The 24,154-nt window shown below is 43.9% G+C and overlaps 1 protein-coding gene across 5 annotated transcripts in view; it reads right to left on the reverse strand.

The window, feature by feature from the left end:
* Positions 1 to 23,370, reverse strand: part of EGFLAM (EGF like, fibronectin type III and laminin G domains) — a gene marked incomplete at its 5' end in the record, with an annotated part of 169,969 nt that extends 146,599 nt beyond the window's left edge. For all 5 annotated transcript variants that reach the window (XM_082837407.1, XM_082837404.1, XM_082837406.1 and 2 more), the window contains one exon: positions 23,274 to 23,370. In XM_082837407.1, the coding sequence (XP_082693533.1) occupies positions 23,274 to 23,370 (97 nt within the window). The remainder of the gene's footprint in view (positions 1 to 23,273) is intronic.
* Between the last annotated feature and the right edge of the window lie 784 nt (positions 23,371 to 24,154).

Raw genomic sequence — 24,154 nt, forward strand, 5'->3', positions numbered from 1 at the left:
CTTCCAACACTGGCACAGACATTGACTCCTCCAGAAAGTTCACCTTGATTAATCACTGCCCGCCCTCCCAGCCCTGGCCAATCTGCTTACATATACATATACAAAATTCCCCTAATATCAACACATACCTTTGCAAAGTGGACTTAAATTGCCTATACATATACATGTGAGCACTGTCCCCTTTGTACATCTGGAATCTTTGTGGTTGTGACACAGGAATAATGATTAACTCACTGACTGTGGGTACTTGGTTAGTGTCAAACAGCAAATGGGGGGACATGCGCGATTTATAAATGGGATGGATTTCAGAATCTGAAAGATAAAAGCAAACTTTTAGGTTGTCGGCTCTTGCAAGAGACTCACAACTAAGAAGCTGATTTTTTCAGTGTTTTTCTGGTAGACTTTTTATTTAGGCCATGGAGACAGTCAAAGGAAACACGACAAAGCCATTCTTCAAACAAACACTTAGCCCTATAAGAACAAAGGGGCAGTCAATGAAATTGAAAGGCAACTCGTTCAAAACAGATAAAAGAAAATGCCTTTTTTTTTTTTTTGGTCCACTGCATAATTAAGAATTTTCTGTGCAGGAAGTTGTTAAGGCAAGTTATTATATAGTTTTTTCAAAAAGGATTTGACTAAGAATATAATCTGTTTCCATAATTGGGGGTGGGGGGGAAGATGAGACAGGTCACCTATCTTTGTTTAGAATGAATTACCACCTGTGGCCAAAGTGCCTCCTTGGGTTCAGCATTTCAAAAATGAACAGCAGTATTCCCAAGGAGGGGTTGGGATTGCCATATGAGAAAAGCTCACGGGAACAGCAACACTGTGGAGGCCAGGCCATCTATTCTGCTGTTATTTCTTGTCATGGAGCTCCGGTGGGCAATGGAAATCTGAAAGGTGATCTTCAGCAACAGGAGAGTGTCTCTTTGGAAGCCAGGGAGAGGCCGGTGGAATTCCCTTCTTCACCGCACCACCAAGACTACAGGTAAACCAAGTTCTGAACACGCAAAGCTGAAGGTTTTTGGTGCCTCCCAACCACTAGAAACTCTTGGCATATAGTTTATGGTGATATGGTGTGTCCCCTGAAGGTTAATTACACTCTCCTGGTCATGTCACCTGAACTAGGCAAAGCATCTTCATTCCGCTGCCATTTCAAATGGGAATAATGACAAGTACGCATCCCCCAGACATGACGTGTACAAACTGCTGGAGGCCACTGTGTCCTCATCGGTCAGCTCGTTCGCCTGTCCCTCTCCGGAGCGGACATGGCAAGTGGCAACACAGGGGCTGGAAGTCAGGTGAGTAGAGAAGCTGTTGGTGGCGCATTAAGCAGGAAAGCAGAAAACCACCTCCTCCCGGAGTCCAGACTTCAGTGTGACGTTTGGCAAATTCAGCCAACCTGGACTGAATGTGAAATGAATGTGCATGTGGACGTGCGCACATGTACAGTTATATTTATCTACCTTATTCCACCAAGTGCTCAAAGCAACTGAATAAAATAGGATTCATGCCCTCAAGGAGCCTACAGTCTAATCCAGAGAGAGACCTGTCCATGTATCTCTGCCACGCAAGCAAGGACAGGGGAAGTGCTAGAAGAGTGAAACTGACCACAGTAGGGCTGAGAGGGGAGCGCAGGATTTCTGATGATCAAATAAGGCTTCACGGAGAAGGCGCCGTTTGAGCTGAGCAGAGAATATGGACAGAACTTAAATAGGAGGCACGGAACAGACAGAATTCCCAGCAGAAGAAATGGTATGAGGTTCCCCTAGCGGTGCAGTTGTTAAGAATCTGCCTGCCAATGCAGGGGACACAGGTTCGAGCCCTGGTCCGGGAAGATCCCATATGCCGTGGAGCAACTAAGCCCGTGTGCCACAACTACTGAGCCTGCGCTCTAGAACCCACGAGCCACGACTACTGAAGCCGGTGCACCTAGAGCCCGTGCTCCGCAACAAGAGAAGCCACCGCAATGAGAAGCCCGTGCACTGCAATGAAGAGTAGTAGCCACTCGCCGCAACTAGAGAAAGCCCGTGTGCAGCAACAAAGACCCAACGCAGCCAAAAATAAAAATACGTAAAATAAATTTATTAAAAAAAAAAAAGAAATGGTATGAACCCAGGGATAGAAAGAAAAAGGACAAGAGTGCTTGGAGAGTGGTCAGTGATACATTTTTGGCTGGAGCCCGGATCCACCTCCAGTGTTAGTAAATAGTGAGAGGTCCGTGTGGACAGGTCTTGTGGGGGACAAGAGTATTTGGATTTAAATCTTATTCACTGTATTCCTTGGGCAAGTAGATTCACCTCTCTGTAGCAGAAGCTGCCAATGCCCATATCCCCTCAGGGAATCAACACTGTTCCAGAAAACTGGCAACCTGCTTGCATCTGCAGAAGGCTGACAGCATGTGCTTGGCCTGCGGGTAGGGTAGGGCAAAGGTGCTGGGGAGTTCACATCTCAAGAGCAGCCCTCAAGCAATGACGTATAGGAGTTCCTTGGCCCGCGGTGTAGAGCCCTGTTCTGCAGTCTCTCAGAGGGTCTGCAGCTGCCCCCTGTGGTAACCCACTCATTGTCCCATTATTGACACACCTCTCTTGCTGTTATCACAAGCCCCCTCCCTCACTGGGCTTTCTGGTGTCCAAGTCCTTGCCACGTGGTCGGATTTCGGAGAAACCCAAACTAGGACATTCTTTAAGTCTCAGTTTCTTCATCTGTCATATGGGGATAATAAAGCCTACTTTGAACATTTGTTGTAAGAGATAGATAAGACAATGGATTAAAGAACGTAGCAGGGTACCTGACATAGCAAAGGCTTGAGAACTATTGGTTGTTCAATACACGTTAGGGATCCATGAATTCTAGGTCATCTGATAGAGTGGGAACGGCTGAAAGGTTTTAGGTAAAGGGGTGCTCTGCAGAAACTCCAATGGCCTTCATTGGAGGACTTGGTCTTTAGTGGAGGATTCTGGCCTTCACTGTAGGATGGAACAGTGCAGCCCCCTAGTGCACCTCAATATCCATTTCTCCACTTGTTGCAAGCACGTGAGTGGACTCCACATGTCCGCCATGTGACTAGTTCTGGCCAATGGCTGTGAGCGGAAGTTAGTGTGTCACTTCTGGGACAGAACATTTAATTGTCAGAGTAAGATCATCCAACACCCCCTTCTCCTTGGAAAACTGATGAAATTCTAAAGAGTGGAGCTTGGGTCATTGAGTAAAGAGGCAATGGAAGTCAACCCCTAGAATCTATGATAACCAGGTAACATAAACCACAGGTAAATTTTGTTTTAAGCCACTGAGATTTTCTAATTGTTTGTCACTGTAGCATAACCTAGCTCACCCTGACTAATACAGATGGCAAGGAGGCAGAACGACAGAAGGCAGGTTAGTTAGGAGTCTATGGTAAGCCTCTAGTAAGAGGAGTTTGAACTAAGATCTAGAACTGGAATGTGGAGGGAGGGAAATAAAAGAGCAAAGTTCCAAGGAAGACCAATCAGCAAGTAGGGGAGAAGAGAAAAGGACTTAAGGATGAGTCCTGGGATTCCAGCTGGAAACTGGAAGATGGCATCCTAAAAGGAAAAGGCAAGTCTAGAGGAAGGGTGGATCTTGGAGAGGCTGGTTTGGTATAAGACATGAGTTTAAAGACGTCCTACTTTATACAGTACCGTCAGAAGAAGCCTTCCTGTGCCCCCTCTCCACAGAAGGCAGGAATTGGGGGTTAATAACGGGTAAGCAACAAAGGGTTTCCCTAGTATTTCCCTCATAATAATGTGTGGTGATCATAGACCCAATTATAGGACATAATGATGGGATGGCTTGTACTCAGGGCTCTTGGCTTATAACCCAGTACTCTTCCTACCCCTTAAAACTGCCCCAGTATTGAAGAAATAACACACATCTGGTCTACACAACCAGAGGAGGGGTTACTCAACAATATGGTTAATGTAATATTGTCTAGACAACTGAATTATGTAACTTGTAAGGAAAATAAAGCAAATGCTTGTCATCTTTTTCCTTCTTAGAGTTGAGAATGTTTTACCACATGAAAAATTAGCATTTAGGTTGCCCTAAGCTTTATTCTGTAACCAAAAACTACCACTTCTCTCCAAGAACTGATAGGAGCCCTATATTTTCTCAACTTGTGGACCAAAGTCTCAGGAATTGAAAACTCCACTCTCAACCTTAAATATGGACTCCTCAATCAGACTCTTTGATAAAATTTTATGAAATTATTTAGTTTTCCTAGTTAAAGTTCAGTTGCAAAATAAGGGCTTTCTATTTGACCAGAAGATGAAAATAAATAATATTAAAGTGGAGGTCCTTTCTTTCCCAGCAATATGTTTTTTTCATTTTCCAATTTTCAAAATGACCGTCTTTCTTTCGTAACCTCAGAAGTTACAGCTATTTTACTAATTATACTAAAAGTCCTAGAAAATGTCAAGAAAATTGAGTAATACAATAAAACAGCCTTACCATATATTTAAGACCTTTTATCTTTAACAGTTTCTTTTTAAATCTCTAGACCATCTAACGTGTGCACTGAATTTCCATTTATGTAAAAATAAATCAATAATGGTATATATTAAGAAATTATACTGAAAAAGAAGTTCATAATGTATCTTTCAGCTTTATAATTAGTTCTGTAATCTTTAATCAGATGATTTAAATCTAATATAGTTAAATTACAGACTAAGTTATTTCTATTTCCAACAGGAATCATTATACCTTTGGAATTCCGCAGAGCGTTAATGACTTTTAGAGAAATGACTATATTTCTTATTCACTTTATTCCCAGCAGTTAGCACAACACCTGGCATATGGTCCTTGCTAAATAAACAATTGCTGAATAAATAAATGAATATGTAATCATGAGTAAATGATTGGCAAAAGCACGTTCATTTGTCATTGCTCCCCCCGCCCCACTCAGCGGATGAATGATACTCACTTCTGTGTCTCAACTCAGAGCACTGATTCATTTTCTTCTATCAGTTGGGTGCCCATTCTGACTGGATCGATCCTTTGCCTTACAGTTCATTAAACAGAAATGTGCCTGCTTCTAGAGAACATGTGATTAAGGACAAGGACGACTGACCTAAGAATCAGAAGATACAGGGTCAGGTCCTGCCACTCCTGTGACTCTTTCTGTGTAAAGAGATGTATAAAGGAGATCATTAAACCTACTACAAACTAGGCTCTGTGCTAGGCACTTCATAGGCATTATAGGCTTTAACTCATGAAACTCCAACAGGTAAAGGATTTATTCACATTTCACACATGAAACAAAAACTGACCTTCAGAAAAATTAAGGATCTTGACCTAAAGTCACAAGTCTAAGAGGCAGGATTGTAAAACAGCTCTATCTGACTCCAGAATCTACCACCAGTAGCAATGCTAATGATATAGACAAGAGTTTTGCCAACTCTGAACACCATACACATAAGAACTCTCATCATAATCTGTCAGTCTCCTATATTTCTATCGTTGCCTTCATAGATACTTCTTGTCTGACGGCAATGAAAACCACTTAATATATTGGTGGAGTCCTTAATTTGCCTGATCTCTGTGGTAGGCTCTGGCCAGGCCTGCTGTGTTCAACCCCTTCTTGGTCTATTTACATCAGACCTGACTGTCTGAGCATGTTCATATGTTGGTCATCATTTCATAGGTGCCAAGTTACAGTTCAGGAGTGATGCCTGCTCACGATTTTATAAATTTGGGTCACGCATAGCAAGATGGTGCTGGTGACACAGTACCCTGCACTCAGATATTCAGTCCAGTGATCTAGCTTTCAAACAGCAATTTTATATCCATAAAAGCTAAGTATGCTGGAGTTTCAGGGTCTTTGGCCGAGGATTAAAGAGGCTTTGTCAGCTCCTACTCAGGGCTTCTCATGACCTGGCAGGACCTCCTCTTGACTTGGCCACCAAGTCAAATGTGCCTTCCTTGCGGAACTGAAGATTTGGGAAGTTGTGCTTACCTTACACCCCACCCCTGGGCTGATACCTCATGATACACTTGGCTGACAACCCCATCATTTGTGCTTATTGGAGAGAACTATAAGATGCAAAAGATCTGGCTGTCAGAGTTCTCATTTGGGTCAAGTTTCCAACCCATCCTCTGCAGGCAACTTCAGCTCTGGAGAGGCAGAAAGAAATGACTAAGAAGAAAGCCCAGCTCTGTCGCTCAAATTTCTGCCTGTTTCTTCATCTGCAAGATGGTCATGAGATAAGATCTACATCTAAGGGATGTTAAGAGGAATAAAAGTATATTATTTCTAAGTACTTGAAATAATACTTGGCATGTAGTAAAGCTGTATGAGTCTTTAAGGTTTTTTAATTCTGAAATAGTTTACTAATGACTGTATTTTTTTTTTTACATACATGTGTCATTAGAGAAGACACAGGTTCACGGATGAAGGGTACTCAACTCACTGAAAAGCATTTCATTGATTTGAACTCCACCAAAGCCAAGTTAGTTGACAATTTCATCAGGGTTTGGCAGAAGCTTGTGTACAGCCTACTGCAAAGAAATTGCCTGTGCAAAATACGAGTTTGAACAAGTGAGCAGGAAACTTGTCTTACCAAACCCAAATGAAACAACTTTTTAAAGTACTGTGAACAAAAGCAAGTCCTACTTACTTCCTGTATTAACCAACATCCTAGATTCCTCTCAAGTGTCCTTGATACTGATGGCCCCAGTGCCCTGGAAGGCTTGCGCTGGCAGGGCTCCACTCTCTGTGTGGCCCTTGGGCATCCACTCACCCCACAGCTGAGTGGTATGCTTACCAAGGGTCAGTTGCATTGTTCCTGGTTGTTATTTTAATTACATGGCCTTCCATTCTGTAAATGGATGAAATACAAATATAACAAGAAAAAATTGTTTCTGTAAAAACTAGGTTGACTGCTTTGGGATAACTTAATAAAGGTGTTTTCTAAGCAACAACTGAAGCTACTCTAAAAGACTGAAAAATCTGGAAGCTTGATATACTCAGATAATGCCCTATTGCTGCATGACTAAGAACTCCAATCAGTGGGCCCATGTTAAAAAAAAAAAAAAAGAAGCAGCAGCATTATCCTTACATCCAAGCATTGTCAAATAAACCTCCCACTACTATCTCTCAACTGAAAATAAAATGTATCTATACTTAAATTGTCCCCTTAACTGACTCTTCCAATTAACTGACCAATCCAAATTGGAGCGGATAGGAGAGTTTCTACCATAATTATATGAGAATAGTTACTCTTTTTTTTTTTTTTTTTTTTTTTTTGAGGTACTTGGGCCTCCCACCGTTGTGGCCTCTCCCGCCGCGGAGCACAGGCTCCAGACGCGCAGGCCCAGCGGCCACGGCCCACGGGCCCAGCCGCTCCGCGGCACGCGGGACCCTCCCGGACCAGGGCACGAACCCGCGCCCCCTGCACCGGCAGGCGGACTCCCAACCACTGCGCCACCAGGGAAGCCCTGAGAATAGTTACTCTTGATAACAACTTCGAGGCATGTGGGAATCTTAGTTCCCTGACCAGGGATCGAACCAGTACCCCTTGCGGTGGAAGCGAGGAGTCTTAACCACTGGACCGCCAGGGAACTCCCTTATTTTTCCTTTAAGACAGAGTTATTTTCATTACTTTAAAATATGAGCAGAATGGGGGTTCTAAGATATGGCTCAAGTCTACAATGCTTTCTATGTGTGTGTATTTTGGACATAGTCATATATGGCCCATTACCTATATCAAATGGAGAGCTTGAGGGATGACCTCACATCTGTCTAAGGCTAACTCCCCTGGACTTGCTGTAACACCCCCATCTTTGTTGTGTCTGGGAATTGAATCAAGCTATTTGCCAGGACACAAGAAACTTTCATCAGGAAAAAAAAGGTTATCAATAATGTTAATAATGAATACAGACACCATAGAGGCAGCAAACAAAAGAAAGCAGCAGGCCTGGTGACGTGCACTACCTGAAGGCTTTGGCTGACTAGGGTTCTGGCAAAATGTGGCCCTCTGCCTGTTTTGTAAATAAAGTTGTATTGAAACAGCCTTATTGAAACATATGTAAATTTATTGACATATTGCCCTTGGCTATTTTTGCTTTACAATGGCACAGCTGAGTAGTTGCAATACAGACCCAATAAATACAAATGAAATAAATAACATATTCATTATCTGGCCCTTTTCAGAAAAAGTTTGCTAACCTCAGCTCTAAAGGATCAACTCTGTACAAGTCAGTCTTGACAAAGAATGACTCTAATTGTGTTTTTAAAAAATGTCCTGGAACTTTGCCATAGTGGATTAATTCCTCAAGGTTATCCCCAACAATGAGAAGCAAGCCAAGTGATTAACTAAGCCACTGACACTGTCTTATGACACAAATTTCCCCTCAATTTCCCCTTCAACGGTGCCTCTTAGAAGGATTCACTTAAAATCATGCTGTGGAAATAATTTCAGATGGGAATTTTGATCCTATACAAATGTACTCTTTTCTCTGCCCTAATACCATTGTCTGTCTACCTGTGGGTCTCTGTGGCTTAGAAGATGGTGCTTCTCACAGACCCTGTATTTTGGAGCAAACAAGGAGCTGAGCTGAGAAGGTAGCTTGGGCTGCCTTTTCATAGATCGTTTGTTTCTCCAGGCATGGCATTGTCACAGGAGCCTGGGCTAAGGGTTCATTACCTCTAAACATACAAGCAAGACCAAATTCAAAAAGAAAGAGATAGTCAATGAAAATAGAACATGAGTCTTTACCTACCCCATGGTCATAGGGGTGATGGGTCTAGTAGACAGAGCACTAGGTCAGGGGTCAGAAGGCTTAGGTCCTGGTGCTGATTTTGCTACTAACAAGATGCATGACCCCAGGCAAGTGACTTACCTTCACTAAGCCATATAGGTTTAGACAGCTACCCCTAAGGTCCCTTCTAGTGCTAAAATTTTTGGATTCTATGATGCCAGCCTTAGGAGACTGTGCTGTTACCAGTGCTTGGCACATAGCAAGCACTATATAAATGTTAGCTGTCACTACTGCTTTGTGAAGGCACAAGGCATGCCTTTAAATGTAAATGTGGGTTCTTCCCCAACCTAAACTCAAGTTCTAAATAACAGAGCATAACCATAAGCAATGAAGACTCCAATTTCTGCTGGCCTTCTCAATTAGCACAAATGAATAAAGCTTTTAACTGGGGGGGTAGAGGGTGGTTGGTGGTGATGGTAGTTCTTGAATCTAAAACCCAAACAGTCACCCTTCCTGAATATCTCCAACTGGAGAGCTGGTTTAATCAAAAGTCCATTTTGTACTGCAATATAAATTTTTTCCCCTGAAAATCTTGATATAGGTTGAGACTAAGAACTCGAATTCCTTGGAATATCCAAACATCTTTCCCCTTCTTCTCATAATATATAAACTCCTTGTGGGGGCAGGGGAGGGAGCAAGGTTGTCCATCAAAACGGTAAATGACATTCAGTCTTGAGTTTCCGTCAATTATGGGTGTAGAAGAACTGTTAGTACCCACCATAATCCCTCAGGCTTCACCACTTCAGAGCTGGCCAACCCACTTCTAGCTACCAATCTTTGCACCTTTTGGCCTAAGAATTTTCTCAGAAGACATAGAAAACTGCTCTACCCATAAGCCTGGCAGGCCAGAAGTGTCAGGAAATTAACACCCATCCCCGAAGCAGCCCTCCCCTGGTGACAGATGGAATTGATGTAAATACCCCAGCTCTCTCACCCCTCAGGTAGGAAAACTCTGTGCTATGTGTTCTCTACCATTTTCTAGAGTTTCTCCCATGAGTATAAGCTCTAATCATCACAGTGTTCACCCACTTGATGAGAAAATCTTCATTGACTGCCTTTTCAGTGGACTCCCTGTCTCACTTTCCCACTTTTTTTTTGTTCTGTTTTGTTTTGTTTCACCTTTCATATAACTTATTTTAATTCAAATCTTTATCCTATGGTCTGTTCCTGGGAAATCCAAAGGAAGACAATAGGTGTTGCCTAATTAATTCTTTAAAGTTTGAATAATAAGCATTGATCTGTAGAATATCAGGTACAAGATATTTATAGCCAAGAAATCAGAACAGAGTTGAAAAAAATATCATCATCATAAAAACTAGCAACAAACCTAACAGAAGTGGGAGAAAGTCCAAGCTCGCCGTGGTCTTCCCCTTTAGGTCAAATTCCCTGGAGTTGTAAGAGGTTAATTTGGGTTCAGGGGGCTTTCTCAAGAGATGAAGAATTATCTTCCATTCATTTCATATGTGTTCCAGAAACCTCTGAGTTCCTAGAATTTCTATTAAGAACCCTGGACATCACTGCAATCATTTCTCAATACCACACAGCAATGAATAGGTCAATCTCAATGTGCTCTTAGCCAAGAAGCCAGCAGATTTGGGCCCAGAGGACAAGCTCATTCTCAAAAGATCAAGGTTTCTATTGCTCTTGCAGTTACTTCATGAATTTACAGCAGGCATCCTTAAGCTAAATCAGACCTGATCCTCAGAGAGTTCTGAAGGCAAGCTAAACACAAATCAAAACCTCATGGTTACACCTAAGGAGGAAAATAGTAGAAACAGAGCATATTATCACAAAGCAGTGGTACCAAAGGTAGCAATTAGGGTCCCAGCAGGAAGAAGAATTTACTTAATCTAAAAAGATTGTAATTAAAAGATATCTTACAGAGGTATGAACAGCTCTGAGAAAAAACTAGGGCTGTGGATGCACCCAGAGACCAGCAGCAGTGAAATGCTGCCGGTACCCAGGGCAGAAAGTACAAGAGGAGAAAATACTGTTCCTGGCGCCAGCCAGAGCTGGAAGCCAAGGACAGCCAGGAGATGCAGTTTTAAAGAAATACAACTGCTGCCAGGAAAGCAGTACCAAAGCAGGGTGGAATCAGGCAAGACGTACACCAGGGTCTCTCCGCTGCTCTCCTCTGATCTCCTTCCGGTGCCTCTCGTTAGCTGAACCCAAAAAAGCCAAAGGGCAAAGCAGCCTGACTGATGCAGTAAGGCCAGCCCAGGGCAGCAAGGAGCAGGGCAGAGAAGAGCAGAGAGGAAATGTGGAGGGAAGAGCAGGACGAAAGTAGAAAACCCATCGTTATCTGGGTGCAGAGCAGAGCATGTTGGACCCTCACTCTGTGTGGGAAAAACTCTGTAGTCATTTCATTTGTTTCCTTATTACTTAGTTCATCTTTTCCATCACTTTATTATGAAAATAATCAAACACTACAGAAAAGTGAAAGAGTTTTAGAATGAACATGTGTATAATCACCACATGGATGCTACCGTAAACATTTTACTATACTTCTTTTATCACACATATGTCAACAATCTATCCCTGTCTCCATCAGTGAATCTGATTTTTGATGTATTTCAAAGTAAATTTCAGACATTACTTCCCCTTAAATACTTCAGCATCATATCATTTACTTTGTTCATTTTTAATTCTACTACAATGCAGTTTATTTTTCATACATATATATATGTATGTGTATGTATATATCAAGAAATTAATTGGTGAATGGGTCAATCAATTGGTTGCTTTCAATTGGGCCTCCCAGGAGCATACATTTTATCAGGTATGACAGTCCTTACAAAACAAAGACCAGAAAAACCTTTGCAAACACTCTATCTTTTGGCTGCTTTACTTTCCAGGGATTAAAGAATTGATCTTCGTAAGTAAGCCAGGGTCAGCACAATAAAACTGAAGAAGACTGCTGAGTACTGTTTTCCTCCCAACCTCACAGTCAGATCTCGTTATGAGAGATGGACTGGCTTTATCCCTTCCCCTGCAACCTGACGTTTTCTATCATACCGCCAATGCCATTCCCACACACATCTCATGTTCCTTTGCTTTCAAAGACAACTGGAAGAAGGAGGGGAACTGAACACTGGACTGTTTTAACTCGTCCTCCCCCGCTATCTTTTGATGTATGAGTAAACAGCATTATTGCCTTTGCTTCTTAACCTTCCAAAACATGATAAAAAGCAGGTCCAAGGCAGCCCCACATGTTACTTCAAACTCTACCTCTTCTCTGGGTATTGAAAATGACATATTTCAGTGTGGACTTGATAAGACGCTCCTTAAAAACCCACAATTCCAATAGCCCCTGGCAGCATGGAGGTAGGATTTAAATTATATACTGCTACAGACTGACTCCTGGGCCATTTCCTTCTCTAAATCACACTGCAGTGTGGGTTTTCAAATGTCTTCTCAGGTTGAGAAAAAATGTTGGCACAGAGAAATGACACCTTTTCTGTATCATGAGGGAGGAAGGAAGTGAATTTGGGAGCTGGGAACACGATCAAATTAATCACACCACGTTAAAAAGTATTTGCCCCAAACGAGGCCATCGTTTTCCACTGCATAGCTGTCTGGGAAAGACCAGCTGAATGCAAGACACTCCAGCAGGCATTGGAGGGGACACACAGGTGAAGACATCATAGGGCTTTCCTTCACAAGTTACAAATCCAAGACAAGGCATGGGTCAGTACATCAAAAACATAATACAAGACAAAATGGAAGAAAAGCGTAAGGGCTTCTGGCTGGGAGGGTACGTGAAGACCTCACAGAACGGCACTGAGCCATGCTTGGAAGGGTCACTGCATTTCCTTGGGCAGAGATGAGGGAAGGATGTTCCAAGGGGATGGATCAACTGGACAGGTCCACCACTGGGAGGCAAAGAGGAGGACTGTGGAAGAGCAAATAATCGAGCTTGGTTGGAATACAGATTATGTATTCAGCGAGAAGACAGGAAAAGGAAGTGGAGGCCATACTCTAATAGACCTGGGATGCTCAGCTTTAGAATTTAGAAGGCAGTAGAGAGCCAGAAAGGAATATTAAACCCAAGAGCGACAGGATTCGAACTGCATTTTAGAAAGAGCATTCTGGCAGAGAGTATGGCTGACTCAAAATGGAGAGAGAGCAGATATCATAGAAACAGCATCTTTTATACTTGTTATCTAACACCACAGTAAAGAAGGTAGCTAAGGAAAATTTTCTTTATATTCCAACTGCAAATAACCTCTTTTGGGGTACAGAACCATATAGCTGATACATGAAAATCTATCACTACTATAGTAGCTATATATAATCTTGATACAAGATCTTTCTTCTTGGTTTTATACAAAGGCCAAAAGGGATGTGAGCTATTTTTATTAAACTATATGCTGGTTCCAGATCTTTTATCAATAAAATGAACTTTATGACTGATCTAGACACCAAAAGTCATCATTTGATGATATAAACTTGAAGAATCTATAATATGAGATTAAGGAAATGAAATTCCTTTCAATTCCATTTTCATGGGAGCCTAAGCTCAATTATACATTTGTGTCAATGTTGTCAATATTTGTGGTTATATCAAATACGGAAAACTACCATCTCTACCACTACATAAACTCTATAAATCAAAAAGAACCTAGTTAATATGGACTAACTTTGGAGTGCCCGTTATGTACCAAATGTTTAAGTACTTTCCTAGCTGCATTTCCAGTCATCATATTATTTCACTGATTCATCAGATAAAACCCTTGTGGTAGGTAGAAATCTAAGGTATAAAGAGATTAAATACTCTATCTGGGATCAGGCAGCCATCAATTTTAAAACTAGGATTCAAACCCATGTCTGTTTGATTGGATTCTTGTTACAACTCCTCCAAGCTTCAGGGATGTGTGTTATGTGTGTAGGTTGTGGCCAAAGCCCAATTACTCTAAAATAGCGATCAAAGGAAGGCCTCTTTTTCCAACCTAATGATTTACTTGTTTAACTACAGCCATTAGGAACTCCTAGAACATCAAAAAGATGCTGAAGAAACTACCAGAAAGCCTTGAGACTTGAATGATAAACCTTGAAATACTCACATTGAAGGTGTAGCAAATATTATTTCCACTAAAGAAGATGGCTAAATAGTGGAGGAATGGGAAGCTGGGAGGAACAACAAAGCCAGGCTGAGTATCCTGGGTGTCCCTGAGACCCCAAAAGGATCTTCTATAGGAGACACTGGGAGGATTCTGGAGCGATCCTCCAGCCACTACAGCTGCTTCTCATTTGCAAACAGCCCCTCAGTCATCACGTATTCTGCAAAACACACACCAACCAGTCAGGAATATGACTGAAAGCAGTACCAGTTCATTCTACAGAGCGTCCTGTGGCAGGCATGGAGCCTCTGCAAGTAAAACGTGGGTGAGTCTTGTTGGCAAGGTCCCTCCTGGCTGCAGAGCTAGACTCAGGGCCATCACAGCGATCATGCTCTTATCCATCAGCTGCAAGAAAACCTCTGGATTGATGGGAAGCGTCAGGGGTTACGGGTTGACAACCTGGGTTCATGTCCTGGCTGTGCCTGTTTCCTCTTTGCTAAGTCATCAGCTCTTGACTTCCCAGTGGGGCAAGGGTTACAAAATCAAACGAGATCATTTCTCTAAAAGTGCTTTGAAAAGTGCAGTGGTTCAACAAAACATATCAATTTATTTTGGGGGGATCATCTTCATCCCCATCAAAGCAGGCTGTGGTGACTAAAAAATGATTTTTATATTGTAAGATGCATCTCTCACTGAATAAATTATTCTACCATGAATACTCCTTTTTGTTATGGGACACAAATAGAAGGAACTTCTAGAAAACTGGTAAAAACTGAAGTTCTAGTTGACGTTCCTTAGAAATTCACTCTAACCCACTGAGTAGTTATTTTACCTTTTAAAAGGGATTTATTTTACTTTTTGTAAAATGTAGGAAATATGTAGCAACAAACAGCATGTAGTCACGTAAACATATACCTATTTTTGGACCCTACTGCAAACTGATGTAAGTCAATTTGGCTGCCTGGTTTTTAGGATCTTTTATTACATCATGGTAGCCTCCAGCAAGTTAAGATAGGCGGTAACTATCTGCTTTTCAGCCACGTTGTACACTACAATGAAAGCAAATTCTAGGCCAAATTCTGCCACATATACGAAAAATGGATGGGCAGGAAGTTGCGAAAATTCTCAAATAACTGACTCTTGTAACATCCCTGTTTGTTCTTTTAGGAACTCCAAAGCACTGCATGAGAGACAATCCGCCATGTCTGGTCCTTGTCTTGCTGTGTACACAGCTGAACTACATTTCCCGACCTCCTTGCAGTTAGGTTGAGGCCCTGTGACCGCGTTCTGGCCCGACACATAAACATCTCCCACACAAGCCTTCTTTCTTTTTACCTTCCATGAGACCTTGGAGGCCCATTTTAAAGATGGGGGGAACTTCCCTGGTGGCTCAGTGGTTAAGAATCAGCCTGCCAATTCAGGGAACATGGGTTTGATCCCTGGTCTGGGAAGATCTAAGCCCATGCAACTAAGCCTGTGCACCACAACCACTGAGCCTGCATGCCCCAGAGCCTGCGTGCCGCAACTACTGAGTCCACATGCTGCAACTACTGAGGCCGGCGTGCCTAGAGACCGTGCTCCACAACAAGAGAAGCCACTGCAATAAGAAGCCCGTGCACCGCAATGAAGAGTAGCCCCCCTCGCTGCAACTAGAGATAGCCTGCGTGCAGCAATAAAGACCCAATGCAGCCAAAAATTAAAAAAATAAAATAATTAAAAATTTTTTTAATTAAAATAAAAAATAAAGATGGTGGCATTACAAGATGAAGGCATTAAAGACAGAGTGACTCAGGTTTTTCAAGTCACCCTTTGGAGAAGGGCAGCCCAGGAGAGCTGCCCAACAAGAAACGATCACTTTGGACTTGGAGTAAATGAAAAATAAATCTTATGTCAAGCCACTGAGACTTAGAGTTGTTTGTTACAGCTGCAAGCACCTTGCTGAGGCAGATGCATCAGGGTTCTAACGGCAGGATCAACAAATCATCCAGACCGATGAGGCAAAGGAATCTACTGTTAAGTGAGGAAGACACAGGATTGAATGGAGCTCTGGCCCGACGCCAAAGCAGCTTGACTCTTGGGCTTCCTGAATTGTTACTCTCTGTCCATGCAGAAATAGAGGGGCATGTACAATCTTTCTAGCCAATCACATATTTCACCAATGAAAACATTATTTCTAACATAATTTGTGTGTGCTAATTAACAAACCCTCTAGGCTGGATTTTTGATAGCATCACTTGAAATATCTTCCCAGCCACCTTTGAGAGTAGACATTATAGTAAAGTTCTTCAAGTGGTAACAAACCAGCCCTGGAGTGTAGCCTCCTGGCCAGCACAGAGGTGAATTCAAAATATTTAACCACTGGTATGACACAGCCACCAAGACATTAAAAAAAGATGTAAACTCTTATGCCAGAGCGGTACCTTCTATCCTGGATTACTTCAAATGTTAATTAAGCACCCTTAGGGTAGAGATTAAAGTAATTCACACCATGACTGTTTATACTGAAGTATTTAAAAAATAAATTACAAGCAAACAAGCGTCTAATTCACAGCCATCAGCCAGTTTATTTACGTCTCTGCTCACTCTAAGAATTACCAGCAAAGGATCATGGGACCTATTCCTAAGTGTAAGATTAGATCAATAAAATTAGCCATCTGTCCAAGGAAGGCTTTAAACTCAGGTTGTATTTAAGTATTATGTTTCCAACTGCCCAGATGCTACAGAAAAGTGCCTGCTGATACAACTCCTTTTGCACAATGTAAACCATTAACTGGCTAATATCAACTTGTTGCATCAAGAGAAATAAATAGCATTAACACTGCATTAAATCTGATTCGGGATTTTGGGTGCCCTGTCAGCAAACACAAGTGTTAAGATTTAAATTGCTCAGGATTTGCAGAGTCAGACAGAGAAAGAATCTTCAAGTGTCTTTACGGGGATGGGGAAGAAGAGACTGGAAAAGAGATCAAAGCTTCAGAAAGTGTGTCCTTGGTGGGTCTGGTTGGTTAAAATAATAATAATTAGTGTGAGTATTATTAGTTAGTAACATCCCATCTTTGTGTAACACTTCAGTTCTTTCAAAGCACTAGTCTGCTTTATATCCTTTGATTCTTAAAATAAGCTGGTGGGGTTATCTGGGGTAAGTGGGGTTTTTTTTTTTACAGCTCTGGAAGTGCACAAATCATTAATAAGAAAAGGAAGAGCCAATGGAACCCTGTCTCTATCTTTCTATGTCACTGGTAGTGGCTCATAAATTACTCCAAACTGATGATTAATGAGCGGACCCTGACCCTTTCTTAGCTCTCTAGCTTCATGGAGACTTTCACAGACTCCCAGTCACATGTCAGCCTGGATGATTCTCTTTCAGGAACAAAACCTCCACATGACAATTACCAGAAAAAATTGTCCACCACCCTTGGGGATACTGTTTCTCAAAAGAATCTACTCCAGCAAGACCACAAACCTCACAGCCACATTTCCAAACCCCAAATCAAGGCATGTGGTTGACCAAAGAGTCTTTCTGATTTGTCAGTTTATCTAAAAATTTGTACAACTCAGTAAAATTAGAATTATGCTATCAATCATACATTAACATGTACAAGAAAGGATAAAAGTACATGAACTCGGGCTTCCCTGGTGGCGCAGTGGTTGAGAGTCCGCCTGGTCGATGCGGGGGACACGGGTTCGTGGCCCGGTCCGGGAAGATCCCACATGCCGCGTAGCGGCTGGGCCCGTGAGCCATGGCCGCTGAGCCTGCGCATCCGGAGCCTGTGCTCCGCAACGGGAGAGGCCACAAATGAGAGGCCTGCGTACCGCAAAAAAAAAAAAAAAAAGTACATGAACTCATAAGTGTCTATGTTAATTATTCTGATGCCTGGAAATACACACATTCTTCTCCCACCCACACCCCCTTCCAGATTAAACAATCCCAACTTCATAAACATTGCCTTCAAGCTTCAGGCTTCTAATCCTTTTTTAATGCCCTGGTATATGTATTACCTCATTTAATCCTTAAATGGTAGGTTCTTTCCTTATCCTATTTTTACAGACAAGGAAACCCAGGTTTACAGAGCTAATATAACTAGCCCTATGTCACCAAGGAACTAATAATAATAATAAAAAAGAAGTGTCAGAACTTGAACCCAAAGTTGTCGAATAGCAGAGTCTGTGCTTTCACCCAAGCCTTCCGGCTCGGCCAGGAGAAGCCTGCCTGAAAGAAGGAGCTGCGTGGGAGCGGGGGTGGAATGGGCCTGGGGGAAATGAGGGGCAGGGGCTGGTCATATACAGCCTGGCTTCTTTGTTGATGCTACTGAAGGGTGTCCCGCCGTGTGCAGCCATCTCTCAATGACGAGGTTACTGGGAAAGAGGGTGAGTAGAAGGACGACCTGCCCAGAAGAGATGTCCGTCATGGGCCTTCAGAGGATCTCAAGTCCCGAATCCAACCTTCGGAAACCCGGCAGAGAATCTAAACACTGGGGTTGTTTTGGCTGTAATACAGATGCTTGCTGTCGAAGTGGAGGCTGTCGGGGCACCGGAGAATACCTGGGGTGGAGGCAGGGAGGCTATGCGAGGAGCCCAAGTTCTCCTCCGTCACGTCCCTAAGTGTGGACTGTGAACCACATGCACCAAGTGACCTGAGGTTCTTGTTTAAAAAAGCAGATGTCTGGGATGCACTCCAAGAATTCTTATCCACATAGAAGTTCAGCGGTGACTCGCCTGGGTCAGAAGTCTGAGATCCGCTCTGTGCCAGCTCTGGAAACTGCGCCCTCTGCTGGCAGCAATTTGATTTGATTTTTCACCTGAGTCTCTCTCTGCCCCCAGGCCCAGACCCCCATCCCATGAGATCGGGACTCTTCAAGGAAGCAAATGTCTTCCAGCTCATTTCAGGAGGCTGAAGCACACTTTGGGGTCCTTCTTCAGAACGACGGTTCACAACCAATGCAATCAAAGATGGGTTTGGGGGGGTTTCTCCTACAAACTGCTATTTAGCCTCTGCAGCATCTCCTCACCCTTTCCCTTTTTTATCCCTGAAATAGCAGGTGCGCTTCTAATACCTGCAACTTGCTGTGACCAAAACAAGTGGCAAGGGTCTTGACCAGCTCAAAAGATTCTCTGTTGCAATCAAGATATCACGTCACTCATGTAGTCCGCTGGGAGAAATACAGTCCTGCTTGCCTAGTGGGTCAGGTAGGAGAAGACAGGAGCTCCCGAGGATAACACTGCAGGAGTTGAGATGCCACCTCCACCTCAGACACCTGAGTCCCTGTTTTCCAGAAATCTAGCTCTGGTTCACTGGACCACTTTTGAGCTACAGTAACCCGTGAACAGATGCACAGCTACTCCCCAAAGAATTCTAAGGTTATTAAAGCCCTGGGCTCAGGGAAGCAACAAAAAGCAAAAACAAAAATAAAACCAAAAAGCGAAACACCACTCAATTCCTTTCTGGTCAAGTCACTCTCCCATGAGAAAGAATTCTGAGAAAAAAGTACTGCCTCATGTTACACACATTTACTCCTGACCATGACCTCTCTGTGTCCCTTTACCTCTTAGAGGATCAAAGGAAAGAGAAAGAGAAGGAGAGGCAGGGGCTTCTTTATAGGGATGAGGTATGATGTGGAAACAAACGGGAGGGTAGGAGGGCTGATGGAAGGAAGGATCAGAGGGAAACATTTCTGCTATGGTACCAGAACTGCATTGGACACTAGTAGTTGGGTGCTGGGGAGAAATATATATAATCCCTCTTAGGGTGTTTGTCGCTCCAGTTTTCATCAAGAAGCAAGACAATCTGGATGAGCCTTGTGGAGGAGTAGGGTTGGTTGGAAAGAGAGGGGTGACATCCGGAAGAGCTGAGCCCCCCCCAGATTACATGCTTTGGGAAAGGGACTTGGGTGAGAGCTTTGAGTGAGGACATAACCAATCTCTTGTGAATTTCAGGTTATCCTGGGTGGGTGGGGGAGGTAGAAGAGGATGAGCCCTGACCTTTGCTTGACCCTTTAGCCATTCAGCCTCACACTAGTAGCAGCAGAAACCACCTAGAGGCGCATGTCAGCGCACCAGCAACCGACAAGGCACATTGCCCTTGCGCTAACTCTGCTCTGCCCCTCCAGTCTTTTGGTTTTTTTTCTTTCTGAGTTTCCCTGGATCTTTGTTTTAATCCACTTTTTCAGATAGAGAAACACTGAGGGAAAAGTGGAAAGGAAAAGATTACAGACCTGCATCTCCCCCCGCAAAATGACTGCGGATCTCCAGTCCTCCAGGGGAAAACCTTGAATTCTGAACCCTGACCTGACCTTGTCCCACTGACCCTGGGACCTCAGGCAGCCGGAAAGGCAGAGGAAAGGCAGGGCCCTCAGGCAGCCCTCCAGCCCCTCTCTCTGTGCCAGAGAGTTAAGCTAACACCGTTAAGTTAGCAATCTGCCTGTGGGAACACACGTGGCTTGACACATGCTGGTCCCAGCAGATGTGTCTGGATTTCCTTTTCCCTCCCCCCTGCCCTACATCAGAGGCACAACAGTCCTCCCTGCATGTCCTGGTGAGACTCTGGGTAAGGGAAGAACTGGAAACCACTCAAGGGGGTCTGGGTACTAGTCCAGCTGAGCTTCTGATATTAACTTGGGCAAGTCCCTTGGTCATGCTCAGCCCAGCTGTACAATAGGGTGTTTCACTTCCTGCCAGGTCTGTGATTCGAGTTTGAGAGCCCCCCCACCATTCATCCAGGGGGAAGACGCCCTCCCTGAGGGGTTGCACACCTCTCCTAACCGGGCAGCTAAGGACTCCTTTCCGCTCCTGGGTATCAGAGCCTGCATTCCCATCCAGGCTCTTACTAGTTGGGTGACCCTGGGTGAGATATTTAATTTCTCTAAGCCACAATTTCCTCTTCAGTTAAGCAGGGGTAATAATAATACCCATCTCGCAGACCTGTTGGGTTGATTAAATAAATCAGTATGTGTCAAGTTCTTAGGACAGTGTAGAAAGCAATTAATTAATGCTCATTATTATTTAGTTTGACTTAACTTGCGAACTGTTCTTTCTCGTGAGTCTCAGCAAATGCAGAGGTTTCTTTATTAACACTCAGGGACAGAGGAGTAGCTATCTTGGTGGAGGGAAAAGTTGTCTGTGTTGGACCCAAATGAGACTCATCATTGAAGCTGCTGCTTGGTTTTTTCTCACCAGAAGTAGATGGGGATGGGAAATTTTCAGGTGGATTTTGAATCCAAGACTTCTCCAACAAAGCCGAACTTGTCAAAGGGAGATTTAGGGAGGGTGAGGAGAAAGACAGGGTCATCCAAATAAAACAGGACTGTTGCAGTACACCTTAGGGGTAGCCATACCACCTTCAAAGTACTGCACACAAATCAATTTCTATTGAGGAAACAAGGTACAAAGAAACTCCTGTATGGATACTAGCAAGATCTGCTGGTGTCTGGGGAAGATTATAAATCAGCTGGCGGCTGTTCACATCAGAGCCAAGTGGGGCACATTCAGTCTTTAATCTGGACCAATTCTCCAGATCAAAAACTAATCTTTCCAAGGGTTATAAATGAGCCCAGGAGGATATTTGCCCCCAAAGTTTATGAAGTAGCTGTCATTTTCATCTGAGCAGCCTTCCAACCTGAGAGCCAGTGTCTGGATAAAATTATAAAGTAATGAAAAACTCTCCTAGGCTGAACCTAGTCCAAACACTCCTTTTACCTCAAATTTGATATATTTAATGTGCTAAAATATTTAAAATGTAGAGGTTCCACTATCAAAACCCTATCTATGCTTCAAATAAAACCAAAGAGACCAACATGGCATATGCATGGCATGAATAACAGAATGAAACCCTGGATGAACCAGGTAGGAAGTATCTGTAGGAGAGGAACTACAGAAAATAAGAAAGGAAATACGGTGAACCATATGAGCAGTTTTTACACAGCAGGCTTTTGTGAAATACTTTTTAAAAAAATTCTGCTTAAACGAATTGAAATCTATCCTTAAAAGAACACTACATACACTGCTCACGCTTAAGAACTACAGGTATAACAATGCATTGTTCAAAAATTGTGACGGGATGGTTTTATGTAAATAAACCCACAGAACGCAGATGATCACGTGTGGGTATCTTAAGGAGGAAAGTTAGAAAGAAGCCCTTCATTGAAATCCTTGAAGATGTGTGTCTGCGTGCATGTAGGAAAGAAACAATTTAATATAATATCACCTGGGACTGCTGCTGTTTTCTCCAAAGTGAATGACCAGTGGGACTAAAATAGCTCATAATTTAAGTGTGCTTCAGATGATAATAACTATTATAAATTTCAAGGCAGGTAGCAAGGCTCGGGTGATAATAGATACAGCTTGAAGAGTGAAGGCATCTTCCAGAGCAGAAAGGCAACAAGTCATATTTCCAAGTGGAGAGATCCTGGAGCAGCGAAAATATTTAAGCAGCCATATGGGAACCTGCCAACATTATTTTCTTTGCCCTCTGATAAATTTCCCCTGTTTGTCTCTTTCTAACGGCAACATTATTTGTGAAGACAAACTGTGCTTTCTGCAAAGTTTCGCAGACTGCATTCAAATAGTTATATTGTTTTCCATTGTTCATACGCAAAGTAAACTAAGAAAAAACAGATTTTTCAGAATTCTAAATATAGTCTCAGCAAAGAGGAATAAAAATCATTATCCGAGAAACAATGTTTAGAACTTTCTTGCTTAGAATATTCTACTTTGAATAATCTCACCAGACAGGCCAAACCAAAGAAGGCAAAAACACAGTAAGACTTTCTACCTGTGTAACTAGAGAAAACGCAAGTTAGTGTGTTTCGAGTTCTCAGCAGTTCACTGTAATAGCCCACAACGCTGTACATCTTTGTTTAAATCGCAGAGCAAAGACAGGAGCTCAAATCACGGTAAAAATTAACCCGTTGGGTGCTCCTTTCTGAGAAAACGACCCCAGAGTGGAAGAGGATCCTAACAGCAGAGGCCACATCCCTACATAGTGCGTGAGAAGGACTGGAGATGGGCATAGGGTACACCAGGCAAATCTTCAGACACTTAACAGGAAATCGCTGGGCTCTGAACAATATGAATTCAATAAGCTGTTTAGAGACACAGGAGGAGCTGTTTGACTTTTCTTGCACAGTTGCAATCCTTGTAATTGAGACAGCGTGATCGCTGCCCCAACTCTCAGCTCTCTGTGGTTAAATACAGAGCCCTCCACCTCTACCGTGTCTGGAAAATAGATCATTCTTTTAACAAACAAATATCCCTGGAACCGCCTGTCCTGGGAGGGGGAGGGCGAGGCTGGCGTCTTTTCTCGGCTCTGGGCAGACAAGAACCCAGTTAAGTGCCGCTGGTCAGGGGTGAGAGAGGCGGTGCGTTGCCCGCTTTGGGTCCTCGCTAGAGACGGGGACCTGGGCGCTCCGGACGTGATGCTTCCGGGAGCACCGAGCGCATTACCTTGTTTTCTGTGAGCTGCTCTGAGCGGCACAGCGCCGGGTCCGAGGCTGGAAGCCAGGAGCAAGAGCCGGAGCAAGACGCCTTGGGTTAAATCCATTTCACCGCGGGCGCCTGAGAAGTTTCACCAAGTCCTGGGCGCACAGGAAAAGGGCGTCTCCTGAGATACGTCGGGAGACGCGGCCCCCGCGGATCCCCTGACCGAGATGAGGAGGCGAAGGGCTGAGGGAGCTGGACCAGGAACCACGGAGGAGTCCACGGAGGCAGGACAGCAGCCGGGAGGTCCGCGTGCGGGAGTGAAGCGGGCTTCGAGCAGCAGGGCTCTTCGGGCGGGGCGGGGGGGAGGGCGGGGATGGGGGCGGCGAGGGGAAGCCGACGGGGAGGGACTGGCTGGCCGCGGGAGAGAGGGAGGGAGGCTCGACCGACCCAGGGATGGAATTACAATCTAGTGGAAGTGAGAGGGGCAGGCCCTGAGACAATTTACTCTTCGCCCACCTCTAGGGCAGAGAGCCCGCGCATCACCCCTCTAGCGACCCCCAGCTCAGCCCTTCCCGGCTGGTGACCTAGATTGGGGCGCTAGGAGGGGCCGACTTCCACCGCTAGAGACGCAGGGCAGGATTTAGGTGACTGCGAGTCCAGGACCCTCTGCCTTGGTCCTGAGCCAGAAATCTTGCGGCGCCTCCCCCTCCCCTGGTATACTCTCCTCCGGCCGCGCCCCTCTAGGTCGCTTCCACCTTCCTCGGGTACTTTACCCAACACCTCCAAAGCTTGCTCTAGCCGGTCCACCGCACTAGGAGTAAGGGGGATAGCAGAGGGAGGAGGAGAGGGTCTGTGATTTGCGGGGGGGGGGGGAGGGGAGGGTGCGTAGGAGGAAGAGGGGGCGG

This window comes from Leucopleurus acutus (assembly GCF_964270905.1).
Source record: "Leucopleurus acutus genome assembly, chromosome: 3".
NCBI classification, from domain to species: domain Eukaryota; kingdom Metazoa; phylum Chordata; class Mammalia; order Artiodactyla; family Delphinidae; genus Leucopleurus; species Leucopleurus acutus.